The 15,865-nt window shown below is 41.6% G+C and overlaps 1 protein-coding gene across 1 annotated transcript in view; it reads left to right on the plus strand.

The window, feature by feature from the left end:
- Window positions 1-15,865, plus strand: part of TOP1 (DNA topoisomerase I) — a 66,666-nt gene that overhangs the window by 14,772 nt on the left and 36,029 nt on the right. Inside the window, exon 3 of the mRNA XM_069033947.1 lies at window positions 14,375-14,477. Within this exon, the coding sequence (XP_068890048.1) occupies window positions 14,375-14,477 (103 nt within the window). The remainder of the gene's footprint in view (window positions 1-14,374; window positions 14,478-15,865) is intronic.

The following is a 15,865-nucleotide window of genomic DNA, read 5'->3' on the forward strand; positions in this document are numbered from 1 at the left end:
AGCAGCTGCTTAGTTTTGAGAGTGGCATGTGAAGTATCTCATGTTGTTTGTAATTTTCAGAATAGGTTATTCACAGTTACTTTCTTCTGGTGTTAGGGCTACTTGTCATGTAGTTTTCCCCACTGATGGGCTCTGTTTAGTATTACACAGTCCATTAATGAAAGCAAAAGGCTCTAGGTTTTCACTGTTGGAGCCTTTTTACGTCTGATAGGCTCAAGTAAAAGGTGATCGCAGGTTGCAGTTGTGACCACAGGAAAAGCACGAGTTTTCCCTGGTCTGCTGGAGACTGGAGTACAGGAAATAGGATAAGTTTTAGTTCAAAAATAACTTGGTACACTTTAAAACTTGCAGAATAATGTTGCTGAAATGCATGGAAACTCAGATTAAATGTATTTGGGTATTGCAGTTTTAGAAACTGCTGTGGCTGCTTTGCACTCCTGGGTAAAGCTGTACTTGCTCAGAGGAGAGTGAGCCTTGCTCTCTGCTGGATACCTGGATAGTGCTCTCATTCCCAGATGTGGTTTTGTCTAGCACAGGCTTGAAATACTTGGAAGATCAGGGTAGGAGGGAATGGTACAGCTGCTGCTCTGGGCTCTTTGTGTAGGAGCAAACTGCTAAATCAGCTGGAGTGGCTGCAGCTTCCAGTCTGGTATTAGTCCTTCATGTAAAATTGATAATAAATTTTAATAGATGTAGTGATTTAATTTTGACTCCAGTAAGAATCATAATAACTTAAAAAAAATGGTCTCAACATATATAAAACTGGCAGCCAAGAAACTTAAAAATATTTCATAGCCTTACAGCTGAATCATTCAGGCATAAATTATGAGATTGTAAACAGTTTTGATGTTCATCTTGTTTCCTTTGCCTATTTCTGCTGTCAGATAATCAAGTGGAAATAAATATTTCCTAATGCATTGGAATACCCCTGAAAATAAGCTATATAACTTGGGTTACTCACTTTAGGTTATATTAAAGAGGAATAACACAGTCTTGAATCTTTATGGTCACTTCTGTAGTGCTCATCGTTTTTCAGGCATGTTTCTACTCCTCTCACCAATCAACCTTTTAAAATTATATAAATAATATTAGGTTCCATGTTCAGAAAACGTAAAAAGTAGAGAATGTGATTATGTTGTAGTAGTTGTAAAGCAGAAGCTCTGATATGATGGGAGCCTTTAGCTGAGTACTTGGAGTTTGAAGTGTAGTGATAAATGAACTTGTGATGGCACTTTGCACCTGCAACCTATTCCCTTTGGTTTAAACAGCTCATTTAGTGACTGTGGTAGTGGAAGGCATTTGAAAGCTAAAAAGAGAAAGCTGTTTCCACACCTTGTTATATATATAGGTAAAGAAAGGACTGCTGTTAAAATTAAGGCACAAGGTAACCAGAATTGATTCCGTTCCGTTTTTAAGGACTATGCTTGCTTTCTTTTAGATGGGAAACAAATTACATAAATGTTTCCTCTCCTTCATGTCTTATTCAAGGAAGATTTGAGTTATTCACGGAGTGGTATCTGAAAATGTTGGCTGTGTGTTCCATGAAGAGATGCCAGCTATTAGGTTTTTTTTTAAAAAAAAAGCCAAAAAAACCAGCAAACAAAACCCTACCAAAAAACCTCACCAAACTGATAATACATTGCATGGAGTTTTTTAATTGAAGTTAGGAGTGTATCATGCATAATAAGGTAGCCACAGCCTTTTATCCTCTGTCAATAGGTTATGTTTTATATTCAGGTATCTGTAGTGGTGTGATGTAACAGTTGTCAACTAGTGAGATTTGGCCTGGATTTAACATAATAAACAGATTACAGCTGCATGAAGAGATTAAAATCAGTGACTTAAAGTAACATTTTGTAAATTGAAGACTTCCAGTTTAGTGCACCATATCTAGGAGCTGTACTTACTAAAATACTGCAATCATAGTCATACTTTAAAGCTGCTGTGTCCTACACTGCTCTGCTGATCCTTCTTTCTGTGTCCTCTTTCCCTTCCTTCAGAAGACTCAGGAGTACAGAAGTGCAGAAATCTCAACTGTCATTAAACATTTACCTTTTGCTTACTTTCTTCTGTGTTTTAGCTGGAATCAGATTTCTTGTTGAATGCTAATTGTGGTAAAATCCACTCAAGACAGGGGAATTGCATTCCCTCCCTTGACTTGAGAAGGGGACTTGTGGCAAGGCAGACTCTGGTGATGAAATGCTTCTAGACACTGCTGGAATTGGCCTCTTGTGGGTGAGTGATCAATTAACTCACCCACAATGGGGGCAGAGGTGAAATCAGACATGAAATCAGAAATCCGTTCAGTGCAGCCCTACACTTTAAAGGAATCATTGTAGATAGGACAAAAAAAAGCCCCAAAACAAAACCCAGCCAAAAAACCCAGTTGAGATCAGTGTGGGAGTTGCTCCTACAGAAGAACCAGCTTAAGTGTAATAAAAGTAAGTTCTTGGTCTTCTGAAACAAACTTCTAAGATTTTGGCTATGCTACTCCATTCAGTTCAGCTTAATAGGAATGATACTAAACAAGTAGTAGAATAATCTGATTCCAGTGCATAAAGCAGTGGTACTGCTTGGCAGAGGTGATTTAAATCTTCTGCCAGCCACTTTTTTTTGTGTTGTGCATTCAATTTACACTCTAAAACCGAGCATTGCACAGGCTTGTTCCCAAGGGTGCTGCCTCTGAAGTCTTTCCTCCCTACAGCAAGCAGAAGACCAGCACTGGCCAAAGCCACACGGAGTTGTCAAGGGATGGTTAATAAAAGGCTTTGAGCAAATGCCATTAGAGCCTCTCCCTGAGGACGCTGAGCATGTACCACTCCCATGTGTATAAACTGTGTGATCGTGGCTGCTGACACAGGCTGGCCATCCACTGCTGCAGCAGAGGCGGTTCAATGTGACTGCTTTTTTTTTTTTTTCCCCTTGATTTGTTAAAATTTTCCTTGGGGAGAGCTCTTGTTCTGGATTAAACCCAGGAGAGTCAAACACACCAGCCCTGTCCTTGTGTGGTGTCAGTGTGAATACAGGCTCTGTGTGAGCTGCTCCTGGGACATCACTCCTGTGCTGAGGACGTGTCAGGATTTCAGGTAGTCTTTACAAGAAATTCTTTTCCATGAGTCCAAGTACAGTAGTGATTTACATAGCCAGTGAGAGAAAATGTTTTTCTAGTTGACATCATCCCAGGGTAATTACTCTTGACAACACAGCAGTCTTCTTGTTATCTACTACGGTTTTTAAACGTATGCCCCAAAATAATATCACCCTCTTTTTTAAATGTGGCTGAAGTCTCTGTTATCATCTGTAAGGACTAGGAATTGTAGTTGTTTGCCCCTGTTTTCTCCTGGTTCACCTTGTAAGTTTGCATGCAGTAATCAGCTGTTGCCTTTGCAACACAAATTGTGCTGTTTGCACCTTTCCAGTCTAATGATGGTATAAAGAGCATTTGGAGGCGGAAGGAGCTTGTGCTGGGGGCACTGACTCAGTCTGTGGATGGTGTACAGAACATGAAGTTCTCTTGTCTGCAGTGTGAAGTTGTGACAGATTGCACCAAAAGATTCTCTTTGCTCTTGACCCAGTCTGTTGAAGTAACTCTCAGGGCTGTTCCTGGGGCAGTTCTTTGCCAAAAATCTCCCAAAGGTGATTCAGCTCTCGCCTACCTGTGTCTCCAGTGAGGCAGCAGCACTGTCACTGCATGCCTTACTGGAGGTCTGGGCTTGATTCTTGTGCTGGAGCTGAGCACAAGCTGAGGTTTTCTGAGCTCAGAAGCAACCAAAGAGTTAAAGTGCCTCTGGTGTACGTGCGCTTGGTGTTTCAGTCCACCTGGCTTGCACATTCTTCCTTGAGAAGGGATTGATGAAGAGTTAATGTGTTGTCCCGAAAACTCTGCAGCCCAAATGGTTAGCTAAGAGCTCGTAAAGGAAAAGATTCTTGCAAACCAGAAAAATAAGGGTTAATAAAATAAGGGGTTTGCTTTAGATAACGTTGAAGTAAGGGACAGGTTATCTCCTGCAGTCCCTGATAGCTCCGAAGTCTAAACAGGGCTGTAAACGTTGGGATTGCCGTTTGCTCGCCTTCTGCCCTGGTTCTCCAGAGACGAGTGCCCCTGGTTCTTTCTCCTCAGCGACTCGTGGGTGACCCTGGGCAGTTCGTTTTGTCTCTGTCTCCGGCACATACGTCCCTCGGTGCGGTGGGTACATCCCTCCCTTTGTCTCTTCCTGAGAAAAGATTTTGTGTGACAGCGCCGCGTGACAGTTTGTGTGCTAAGCTGTGGATCTGTGCTAAAGGTTGGTGTCTTTCTGACTGTGAAAATAGGATTAGTCCCCCTCGCATTATCTATTTGAATGCCCTGAAATTTTACCTTCTTTCATAATTTTAAGCTAGTTTTACACCCCTGGATGCCAGACTGGTTTGTGAACAATTGTCCAGGCTTTCCTGGCGAGTCTGTCTGTCCTGCCGTGCCGGTTATGTTAACTGTGTTTTGCACAATAGGGAAGAAACAGGGGAGAATTTACAAAAGCCTGAGATTAGATGGTGTAGTAAAAGTTTTTAGTATTAGTAGACCTAAAATCCACAAGGAACCTGCTTTTAACAACTACTTTATCAAAACCTTTTCCTCCCCTGTCGATTTATAACAGCTGTTTGTGCTCAGCCACAATCACTCCATATACCTGTAAGTCCTTTGGGATCCCAGTCCCGTATATTTGTGTATTAGCAAATGGGGATGCAGATAGAGCTACAGTGAGTGTAAAGCTTTTGAAACCTGAGAGGTAACTACAATTAGACTTGTTACCGCTGGATCCTTCTTGTTCTCTTTAGATCCCACTCTCAGCCTTGTCCCGGCCTCCTGATGTGCAAGAGCGTGAGCTGTGGCTGTTAAATTTTGAGGCAAAAGTGTGTCTTAGTTTTGTTTCTTTTTTAGAAGATGGACATGCAGTGCAGAACTTTGTTTATTCATGTGGTCGTAGACTCATAAAGCCATAGGAAAAAATTGCTGAAACTATTTCTAGCCCAGTAAGGGAAGGCAAGGAACTCCAGTTCTGAATGGAGGAGGCAATGGAAAATAAGTACTTCACTCATAAGAGTGTAGCCTTATAAGAATAAATACCACTAGGGACAAGAATGGGTTTGCTCTTGTTTCCTTAGGAGACTACTCTGGACTCTCCTCTCTTCATGCCAGCACAGCAGCATTTTAAGCTGTTCGCTGACGCTGGTCATTTCCCTGAAGTTTTAATTTGCTGTTCTGTTTTATTCTGCTTTGTTAGTGGAAACATACTAATGGGTTTCAGTCTCTGACTCTTATTTATACAATTACAGGAGAATGTTTTACATCTTGGGAATCCCTGGAAACACATGTTTCTGTTCACATGGAACTTTTTTGTTTTTGAATGCAAATAATGGATTGAAACTTCATTGTTGTTTCTCGGTTGGGAGCCCTTTGGCATGTGTAAGAAGCAACTATTAATTTAGCCTTTCTGTACTGATCAAACATGTATTTTCATGCTTTATAAGGCTTCCTTGAACTCGTTCCTTTTTTGTAATATTGTCTCCTGCAATTTTACTTGCAGTGATTTTATGCATTTGTTACACAGCAGCTAAGATCTGCTGTGGAGCAGGTGTATGTGAACGTGCCACCTCTTTGAGAAGAGGCCATGTAAAAGGTGCTGACAAGTCATTAAACTTGCTGCTTCTGTCTACACCATTAGTTGTTTTGTTGCAAAATGCCTGTAGTGTAGCAGTTTCTTAAGGTCAGCATCCCTGTATGCCACACAGCTATCTCAATTACTTAAGCATTAATTACCCACAGAGTACTAGCTACTTCCCCAGCAGGTGAAAAAATGAGGTGCACAGAAAATAAGCAATTAATCCGGTGTGGCTGAAAAAAAACTTGAGGAAGGGCTCAAAACGTGCACTAAGAGTGTCTGTCCTCTTTCTGAAGAGGCTCTTACAGCACGTCGTGCTTTACTTCCCAAGCCTCTGCAGTCTGGGTGAGACTGATGAAATGCCAGCAGTGACATTTGCTTCAGGTTAACTTCATGTCCCAGAGGCTCCAGTCACACAAAATAGGAGTTATCAGTCAGGTTTTTTTCTGGCATCCTTAATGTCTCCCTGATAAGCTTTTAATATTTGGGATGTATGGACAAGTGTACACCCCAGCTTGCTTTGTCCTGTGGCCGCCATGTGCTGTCCCTGTTAGCAGTGCTGTCATATTGTTTTACCTCTCTTCCTTAGATTGAAGCTGTCCTGAGGTTTCAGTGGAGCAAAAGGTGCGCTGATCTTGCTTTGCAGACTTTGTGGTTTTAACAAGCTGCGTGATATCCTTGCTTGCATACTAAAACTTTACTGGAGCGTAGGGGAACTTCTTGAGAACTTGGTGGAGCTGTTCTAAAGGACTGAGAATGGCTGGAGACAATTCTTTTCTCTATCCATCTGTCTTCATTCTCCTGTCAAGAGTCATCACCAAGTCATTCCATTGGTTTCTTCTTTTCCCTCTATTCAAAAGCAAGGAACACTGGGCCTTCAAATTACAAGATTAATGAAGAATGCAGTAACTAAGGGGTCTGTCTTGTTCTAAAGCCAAGTTTCCCAGACCGGTCCTTTTAAGGAAAAAGACATAATATCTGTCTGGCCCTGGAGTATCTTTTGCCTCAAGTAACTGCTGAAGTGTGGAGAGGGGTTGTGAGGTCATTGGTTTTACTCTCTTTCTATACTATCTACAAAAATACTAAGTTTTCAAGCTTTGGCAGAACTGGTTGCAATGTGATGTGGTCAATTTTGGCTCAGCCCAAAATGGGTTTTGTCTCAGAGTAAATATAGTCTGGGAAATAAATGGACTCAAATCTATTCAGTTGTGCTGTATTTCTTCATTTGAGCCCTTAGAAAAAGGAAGAATGCTCTCTGGCAGAGTTTTACTTTTAGTAATGAAGTTCCTGCCCTAGAAAGGAAGAACTGTTGGGTTGTTCTGCTGTACTTCTCCAGACTCCCTTTTTGAGTTTTCACGACTTTTTTTTCTTCTATTTCTTGTAAGATTGGAAAATGAATGGCTGCAGATCTAAGCTTCACAGTAAAGAGCTGCTTTGCGTATTCCACTTGTGCTTAGTCACAGTTAGTTTAGTTGTTTTGCAGTAAACTATAAAATTCAGATTTTATCTGGTTTGTGGAGGGAAACAGTGAAGTGCTGAAGCGTCAGCATCCCTGAGCTGCTGTACCTGACCCAGTGAGGTACCTGAGGTGAAATAACCCTGTGATAGCACAGTAACTTATTTCATTTGAATTTGACTTCAAGAAGGATTTTAAGGATTTCGATTTCTGTAGCAATGTAGATTGTGGAGGTATCTTTATAAACACTGGTAAAAGGTTTTGTGTCAAGTTGTGTTTGAAATGTGTATCTTTGCCATTAAGTGTGGCATTATGAAATGAGGAAGCAGAAGGCAGACAGTCTTGCTTCAGTATCATGGTAGTTTCTTTTTTGACTGAAAACCCAGATACTGCTTCTGCTATTGAATTTCAGGCTTAGGTTATGGGAGACTCAAGTGGTGGTTTCGCTGTTTCAATCACTCTCATTTCAGTATTCCAAATGTTTTGCAGTGAGTTATTGCAGAAATAAACCAGCACAGCATACAGACCTGCAATACTTTTCCAGGACAAATGTTTTATGTGTATTCTGTAGTTGTGTAAATAGGGCCAGTAAGTGACATAGCCAGTTTCACATGGGAAGTTTATTTTAGATTATGGTTTTCTACTCCAGTGTATCATCCACAATACCGTCATCTCTCTGAACAGTGCCTGCTGGGTATGATTTTCTGCTTGACACGTGTAGCTGTGTAGAGTGGTTTTTCAGTTTCTGTACCTTTCATATGTATACTTTGGTTTTCTTTGTCTGCCTTGCTTTATTGGGAAAAGCATTGTCTCCCATACCTACCTGCAGTTCTGATTTCTGTCCGGGAGCTTTTCTTCTCTCTTTTCTGAGCTACAGCAATGTCAATCCATTTAAATGAATTCCAGAAATGCTGTTTACTTGATTACTGGAACACCGTGACCATAATGTGACTTCCTCTAACTGGAATACAAATATTTTAGAAAAGTTTAGACCTCTTCCAGATTACTTAGGTGGGATTATTGTACGTGGGTTTAAAGTTGTTAAATCAGAACACGTAAAGTCAGATGACTTGTCCAGAGTTAACACCTGTTTAAGGGTCCCCATGCCTCAGACCATGCCACATTCTCCCTATGGTGGTTGCTCTGAGCCACACAGGGCCTGCAAATGGGGTTTTTTAACTGCACCATGTTTGCTTTCTCAGGCACGATTTATAAATTGACCAGCACCTCATAGAGTGACCTTTGCACATGGGATTACATTGCCTGTTTAGGTAATGTACTATAACCCTGTCACTATCTGTGTCAAAGATCTTGGATAATGACTGAATGTTACACTCTTTCTGCTTGCTGGTATCTGTATATTGTAAAAGTTACTGCAACACTAGACCATTCTGGTCAGATGCCAAGGGCAAAAGTGTGTGTTCTTTGCCAGGAACATGAATAATATTTTAGACACCTTGGACTACATTCACTTGTTTGAACACTCAAAACCCTTTCTGGCATCATTTCATCAACTAAACTGTGGTCATTTTAATAGTAGCCTTTATATACAAAATGTAAGAAATTAAAACTCTAGGAGTAATATGATTTGACAAAATAAATGGTAAAAAAACAACCAAGCTTGAAAGTAAGAAGCCTTTTTCTGATAATCTGCATTTTAAGATGAATGCTTAAAAGGATAGCCTGCAGGGGAGGGAACAAATCAGTAAAATCCTTTCATTTAGGCAGTAATAAAGAGACTTTAAGCTTTGCTTACTATTGCATCACAACCAGTGAGAAGAATTCAGCCTGACTAGTAAAGAGGCTGCTGTGGAGTACGTGGTCTTACATGAAGGGACTGATGATTTCTCCAGTGACAGGAAGTATTTGAACTTGACCGGCTTTTGAACCTAATCCAGTGTTAGAGTTACCTCGCTTTCAGCTGCATAATTTAGCAGTGGAACTGGAGAAGTGTTTTTTAAGACTCTCTTCTACTTTCCAGAGAGGCTGAAAAGACCCTGCTGGTTTCCTCTCTGCCAATAGCAAAGGGTTTCTTGCTCATGCTTCAAGTTGAGTACAAGAGAGAGCCCTGTACTCATACACACCAGTGATCCTGAAATCCTTGAGAGCCCATTTGCTTCTCTTGTAACATGTAACTAACACTGAGGCACTGCATTTAACTCAGGGCAGAAATTTCGGCCACTCATCTGAAGTAGAAGTGTTACTGGAATAACAAGAAGTTAAAAATGTTTTCCTTAGTTGGTAACAAGATGGATTTTTCATGCTGTGTCCTCAGATTTTGGGCACAGATTGCGATCCCAGGAATCCAGAAAGCTTAAATCACTTTTCTGGACATCAGTGTAGAGAGGTATTGAGATGATGCTTCAGGCAGATTAAACACAAGCATATTCAGCATCAGAGGTATTTCTAGCAAGAGGAAAAGAAATTGGGATGTTTCTGGAACCAGAAGGAAAATACAAAAAGTCCTTGTCCACAGAATCTAGTAAAACATTTTAAAAGAACAAAGAAACCTCTCTGTAAGCAGGTTAATGAGCTATTCAAATTGTGCCCACAAAAACTTAGAAGAAGGTGAACAGAAAGACAGCAAATCTGAAAGGCTAATATTTATCTGGAAAAGCTACTGTTGACCAGAAATTGAGGTTACCAGGTGTTAATTTGCCAGCTACCTCACTTAATTGGGAAAAAATTAGAAGGAGCCAGATTGTGCTCACATCTTTTTCCTCTGTTCTTTTTAAAAAAAAAAAAAATCTAATGCAAAATGATGGAAGAGAAATAAAAGTGGGTGGTGGGAGTGGGATAAAATGGCATCTGTAGCATCCTGTATCATGTGCCAACACTACTCTCTTGACAGCTGTACTGGTTGGGCATACAAAAGCTTACGCCCCTCTCTCATTTCAGTATTTTATTAGAAAAGTTGCTGTCAAAACTGAAATATTAATGTAGGAAGTAGCCTCACTTCCCTTGATTGTGACATGTAAGTAGTATTTGGGGAGTTGTGCAGAGACAGGTGTTCAGAAGTGGTTTTGAGGCAAATGAATTTGGCTCATGAATTAAAACATCACAGTCCCACATAATTGTTTTGTCAGCAGACTAATTAAGCCAAGGTTTGTCCTTGTTATGAAAGGGGACTGCTCACCTTTGCCGTCTGTTGGGACTCTGCAGGTGACAACAACCTGCTGGAGGAGGCTTTCTTTGACTTCATCCCTGTTCTTGCCACGCTGCAGTTGGAGATGCCTGACCTTTTACAGCTCCATTCCTGGATAAAGAGTAAAACTGCCCTGTTCCAGGCAGACACATATACAAGTATTGCAAATAGGGTTATGACTCAGCCTTTCCCCAGGGACTCAGCGTTGGAGCGAAGGCGGAGGGGGGAACAACACAGAGCCACAGACCAAAAGTGCTTAGAATTTCCCATCCTTAAATCAGCATCCTTGTAATCTAACAGAGTTAAAAGATGAATCAACCCTACAAAAATGCAGAGCTGCTCGTGATTTGTTGGAGGTACAGGAGAATGGCAGGAATAGTACAGGGACTGTGGTAATCTTTTGGAGACATACCAGGCTCAGCGTTAACAGACAGAGATCCAGTGCCAGAGACATCAAGCTTTCTAGAACAGAAGAGATGCCAAAAGCTCTGTTTGGGTTAGAGGATACTGAAGGGAAAGCCTCAGGGGTAATGGATCCTTGCCCAGTGAGCATAACCCCTGTCCCTGCTGTAACCTTGTGCTGAAGAGAGAGACTTTGCATTTTCAGAAATATTTAAATATCACACAAGCTTTTGGGGTTTTAAACTTTGCTCACAGTAGACAGTGGATTTTGCTAATGGTCTTGGAGAAAGAATAGTATTTATCTCCTTGTTTAGTGTTAGAGGGAACAGACATACTTAATGGAAGACATAAAAGGCAGGAAACAAATCTGAATGTGTGATAATGTCAGACCTCTTTCCATAGCTGATGTGAGGCTGGCCTTAGTCAACTGCTAATCAGCTGCAAGCTGGGAGAGAGTTACTGGAGGCTGGAAGATTCTTCTAGGAATCAATATGCTAAATATATCGAGGATGATACATTACAGACAGGAGCACTTCCCATTGATTGTCTGTGTGCTGATGAGGCTTGGAGTGAGGTGGCCCCGTTCCCAACTCGTTCACCTGTTGCCTGTGCAGTTCAGTCGGAGGTGGTGCTGCACTGGTTCTGGGGAAGTGGCTACACAAATGGGAGTGAAATGGCTTAAACTTGTTTCATGTCAGCCACCAAATAACCATTGGCTTGGACCCCTAGATAAAGCCAGTCTGGAACAAAGCATTTTTGTGTAGAATACCAAAAAAAAGTATCCTGTGCTTTTTAATGACCCAGTCTCCTGAACTTCATCCAGTTCCACCCTCAACAAAAAAAGAAAGACCAAGAGCTTTAATGCCTTCTGAGGACATGCATATGTCAGTTCAAGACTATTTAATAAACTCTTTTGAAGTCTTCATTCTTAACCTGCCTCATGCCATTGTGTCAGAAAGCAGCACCGTGGAGTTTGAATACTAGGCAAATATTCCAGAATAATTTAATCCTTAGGAGATATGCCTGGGAGGTAGACCTCCACGGAAGCACTAAATTTGAAGTGTTGTTCATATTGAGAGACACCAGGTAGCTCTGCCTTGACATCTTTTGGCTTCTCCTTTTGAGCCATGCGTGGGACCTGTCGTTCCCCGGCCTTTGAGCCAGAACAGCTCTGTGGAAGACGTTCCTGTTAGCAGTCCTTTGGTAGACAGTAAAGAAAAGCTGTCTGGCAACAAATCCTAGCAAGCAGAGCTAGTTTAACTGGTCAAGCTTTTGTGGGTTTTCTTTTGCTGCAGTACCAGGTTTTAATTGTCTGAAAATACCAAATCATTGTAAGTACAGCCAAGGGTTGAGGAAACAGATACCCAGCTCCAGCAGTTCTAGGGTATATCCCTGGAACTGCTTTCCGAGAGTAAATATTAATTTCAGCTGTAAAGCACAATTTAGCTGCAATGAAATCTGGTGATCAAGGTAAACTGTTCTGTTTTCTGCTTTTCTTGGTGAAAGGTCATTGCGTGGCTCTAAGTTCTTAAAGAGAGTAGCACCGAGCACAGTCACACACGTTTTCCATTGATTGGTTGATAGGAAAAATTGATTGTGTGTGTGCTATACAGTGACTGTACTTAGCTCTGTGTACAGCATCACGCTGGTTTCTCTCGCAATTTACCTATTCATCAAGTGTAAATAGCTGCTGTTTGCTGCAGCCGGGGCTGTGGGAATCAGTGAGTAAACCCTCTGTGGAATAAACCCCAGGCAGTTTGCAAACAGCCAGAGCTTGCAGCTCCTGGCTGAACTGAAGAATCATAAGTGTGAAACGCACTGCGAAAACATTTTTGCCAGTGAAATGTGTGTTGTCCTGGTGGGAAGAAGGGCTCAGAGAAATTGCTTCTCTGCAGTTCAGAGCGAGTGGGTGTCCGGTCCCCACACAGTTTGCTAGAGATGCCTGCAGACTCTGCCTGCTGCGAAAGAGATTTTGCTCTTTAGGTACTCAAAAACTCTTGGGTGCTTTATGCTGTAACACCAAATGTTCCACATAACCTGCCACGTGCCTGTGTATCAAAACACAGAAAACTAAGTCCTGGGATTGAAATGTGTACACTGTGTATGCCAGAGCTCTAGGAAACATTGCCTCGTTCAGGAGGATGGAGGAAAGGTGCAGAAGGCAACTTGGAGGCTTGAATGTCAGCATTCCCACGTTGATTTATGTTGTCTTTCTGCAGGTATCTGAAAGCAAACCCTGAAGTTACAGAAAGCAGTAGGTTAAAATCATGTTCTGTGGGAATGTTTCTTCTAAATCCATTTGAATGTTGAGGTTATAAGAGCTGGTGTCATTTAAGGAGAAAAATGAATTTGTGGTGAAAGACTTGGAGTCAGGAGGATGAGGTTTTGTTCCTGGCTCTGCAGTGCATTTGCCATGTGACTGTGAAAGTCACAAAATCCTTTTGTTGCAGTTTCCTATTCTTAGTGCAGGGATAGGATTCTTTTTAGAGGCATGGTAGCATCTTTACAATTAATTAAGCATTAGTACCTTACATCCAAGATCTCTGGTGGAAATTCTAGCACTGGTATCTGAAAAACAGTTGCCAAAGTCAGCACAGCTTTTAGGTTTGCTGAAGAGTCTGCTTAACTTTGGTTACTTTGAGTAGCACGTTAAAACAAAACCTGGGGGGAGTCTTTGGGTATTGCACACATTCCTCCCATCACACTGAGCTTGACTGTAAGTGGCCTTTTGAGGTGGTTTTGAGGTGCTAGTTCAGCCTCAGCTTCTTTTTAATATACTTGTAAAAAAATGCTTGTAAATGGGTTTATTTACAATTCAACTGTGTTGCTCTTTTTGTCTGCTGAATTCATTGCCTTGGTGCTTTAAAGGACTTCATTGTACAGCACAGTTGTCACTGAGGATGGGAAGTGTCACTCAGAGTAGGAACTGATAGCAGTAAAATTACTGTTTTCCCGTAGAGTCACTTGAGTGCCAACTCCCATTTCTGACCTGTCGCATAATTGGGACCAGCCCTGACCTGTGTAGGTGGGTGACCACCAACACAGCTCATTACAGCTGCCAGGTTGGATTTTCTTGGTGGGGCTGTTATCGGAGGGAGGTAAATGTGTCCTGTGATAGAGAAGCAGGAGGAGAGAATTCTCGCTCCTTTTCACCCTTTCTTTTCATCTTCTGCCATTACTCCCCATTTTCCTTGCTTTCTGCTTGTCACAGTATGTACTGTTGGGGATAAGAATAAAATGGTTTTAATTCAGAGCAGGGAGAAGCGAGGGATGCTTTGTCAAGATTAAAGACTTGTGGAAGCAGAAATCTTAAATTTTGGGATTCAACAGGCCTAACACCTCAGCTTTATGCTTTGTTCCTATATCCTTTCTGTGTATTCAGCAAGAATGCTTGGGAGGCATAGGAAGCCAGGCTGCCCATGTGCCAAATAAGGTTGAACTTGCTGTATCCATAGGTACCTAGTTAATGGAAGGATTGCATTTCTTCAGGGTCTAAAAAGCATTTAAAGGTCGTTGAACTAAAGACCATGTAAATGCAGCTGTTGCCAAGATGAATTAACTTGTGCTGCAGGAACAATGAATCCATTTAGGACCTCTGAAACCAAGATTTTTGTTACAAATTTTGAATCAGAGAAATACTAGAATGCGGTGGGGGAAAATGCAGAGGTTCACGAGGGAGGTGTGGAGTTTTCTCCCAATTTAATTTCTTTTGTTTTGCCTCTCTGCTTACAGATTCTCACAAACACAAAGATAAACACAAAGACCGAGAACACCGGCACAAAGAGCACAAGAAGGACAAGGAAAAAGACCGGGAAAAGTCCAAGCACAGTAATAGGTGAGGAAAAAGTGGATGAAGTCTTCATAGGCTAAAACACCATTGAATGTGCAGTCTTACAAGAATTACTCTGATAATAAATGAGTATGAAATTGCTACATTTTGAGTGTGGTTTTTATAAGTGTAGGTGCTTTAAGCCTGATTTTTGTCATTGCCTGCATTTCCATGTGGGTGGCTGAAGCTGTGTATCTTGCAAATGTGAGCTGATACTAATGTATAAAAGATTATTGTAGCTTAGTGTTGCGAAAGGTGTAGAAAACTAGCTCAACCTCACCTTCATGCAGATTGATTGGTTTTGTTCATAAACTTTTGTGTGTGGTTCCAGTCATTTGTCAGGAATGTGGCATTCTTTTCATGCTGCTATAAACCCCCACCGCTTTAGCATAGTGACCCCCATGTGGCTACCAAGCCTTCTCATAATTAGAAGTGCCTGGAAAGATGGTCCCTCAGAATGATGGTGCTATCCTTGGCCTGCCACCACAGTGGCTGAATGTCTCAGCTGTGTGAGGCAGCACTGGGAAACTTAGATGGATGGATTCCAAAGGATTGTGTGCTCTTTTGTCCGATGTGATTTATGCAGTATACTGCCACTGTACACGGAAGGTGTTTGATGCCAGTCACTTGCCAGGTCACCACGCTGATGTCATAGCCTGTAGCTCTTGAGCTGGTGAATTCCATGGTCCAGTTGCTCCCTAGCCTGGGCTGGGAGCTGGGATGTGGAGGTCTGTGTGATGATTTGGTGTGGTGGAGTACGACGCACAGCCAGGATGTTACTCAGAGAAGTTTTCTCCGTCGTAACTCCTGACACACAAGTGTCATGGAGCCTACATTGCCAGCAAAACTTGGAAAAAACAGTTCCTGGAGGAAAAGTTTCTGGTGTGGCACTTGGGAATGACAGACAGTGTTTATGCTGTGGGCAAATGAGTGTATTAAGTAATTGCTCTGCAACTGTGATAGCACTGTCCGAAAAGGAACAAAAAAGCTTGTGTTAACAATGATTCCTATTAAAAAGAAGCATGAAAGAGGGAGTCTGTGCAGAGCAGTGGGTTTGTTTTATTGGGCTCACACTTGAATTGAATTTTCTGTGATCTTTTGAGAAGTTGCACAAGTCTACTGTTCTATAATGTGTCTTTTTTTTTTTTTTTTTTGAAAGTAAATGATTGATGGAGAAAAAACCCTAGGCCAAATAACTTGAATTTGCTGACTCTCACAACAAGGATTAAATACTTCGGACACGTTCTTTGCCTTTGTTCGCACGTCTATATTGCCTTGATTTCTAGTTTTCATTTTCCTGATAATCATGCACCCTAAAACTGACTGCCTCACATTTCCAAATGCTCATTGCTTCACTTGAAAAACCATTCTCCTGCAATCTTAGCAGAGCACAT

Source organism: Aphelocoma coerulescens, chromosome 20, assembly GCF_041296385.1.
Source record: "Aphelocoma coerulescens isolate FSJ_1873_10779 chromosome 20, UR_Acoe_1.0, whole genome shotgun sequence".
NCBI classification, from domain to species: Eukaryota; Metazoa; Chordata; class Aves; order Passeriformes; family Corvidae; genus Aphelocoma; species Aphelocoma coerulescens.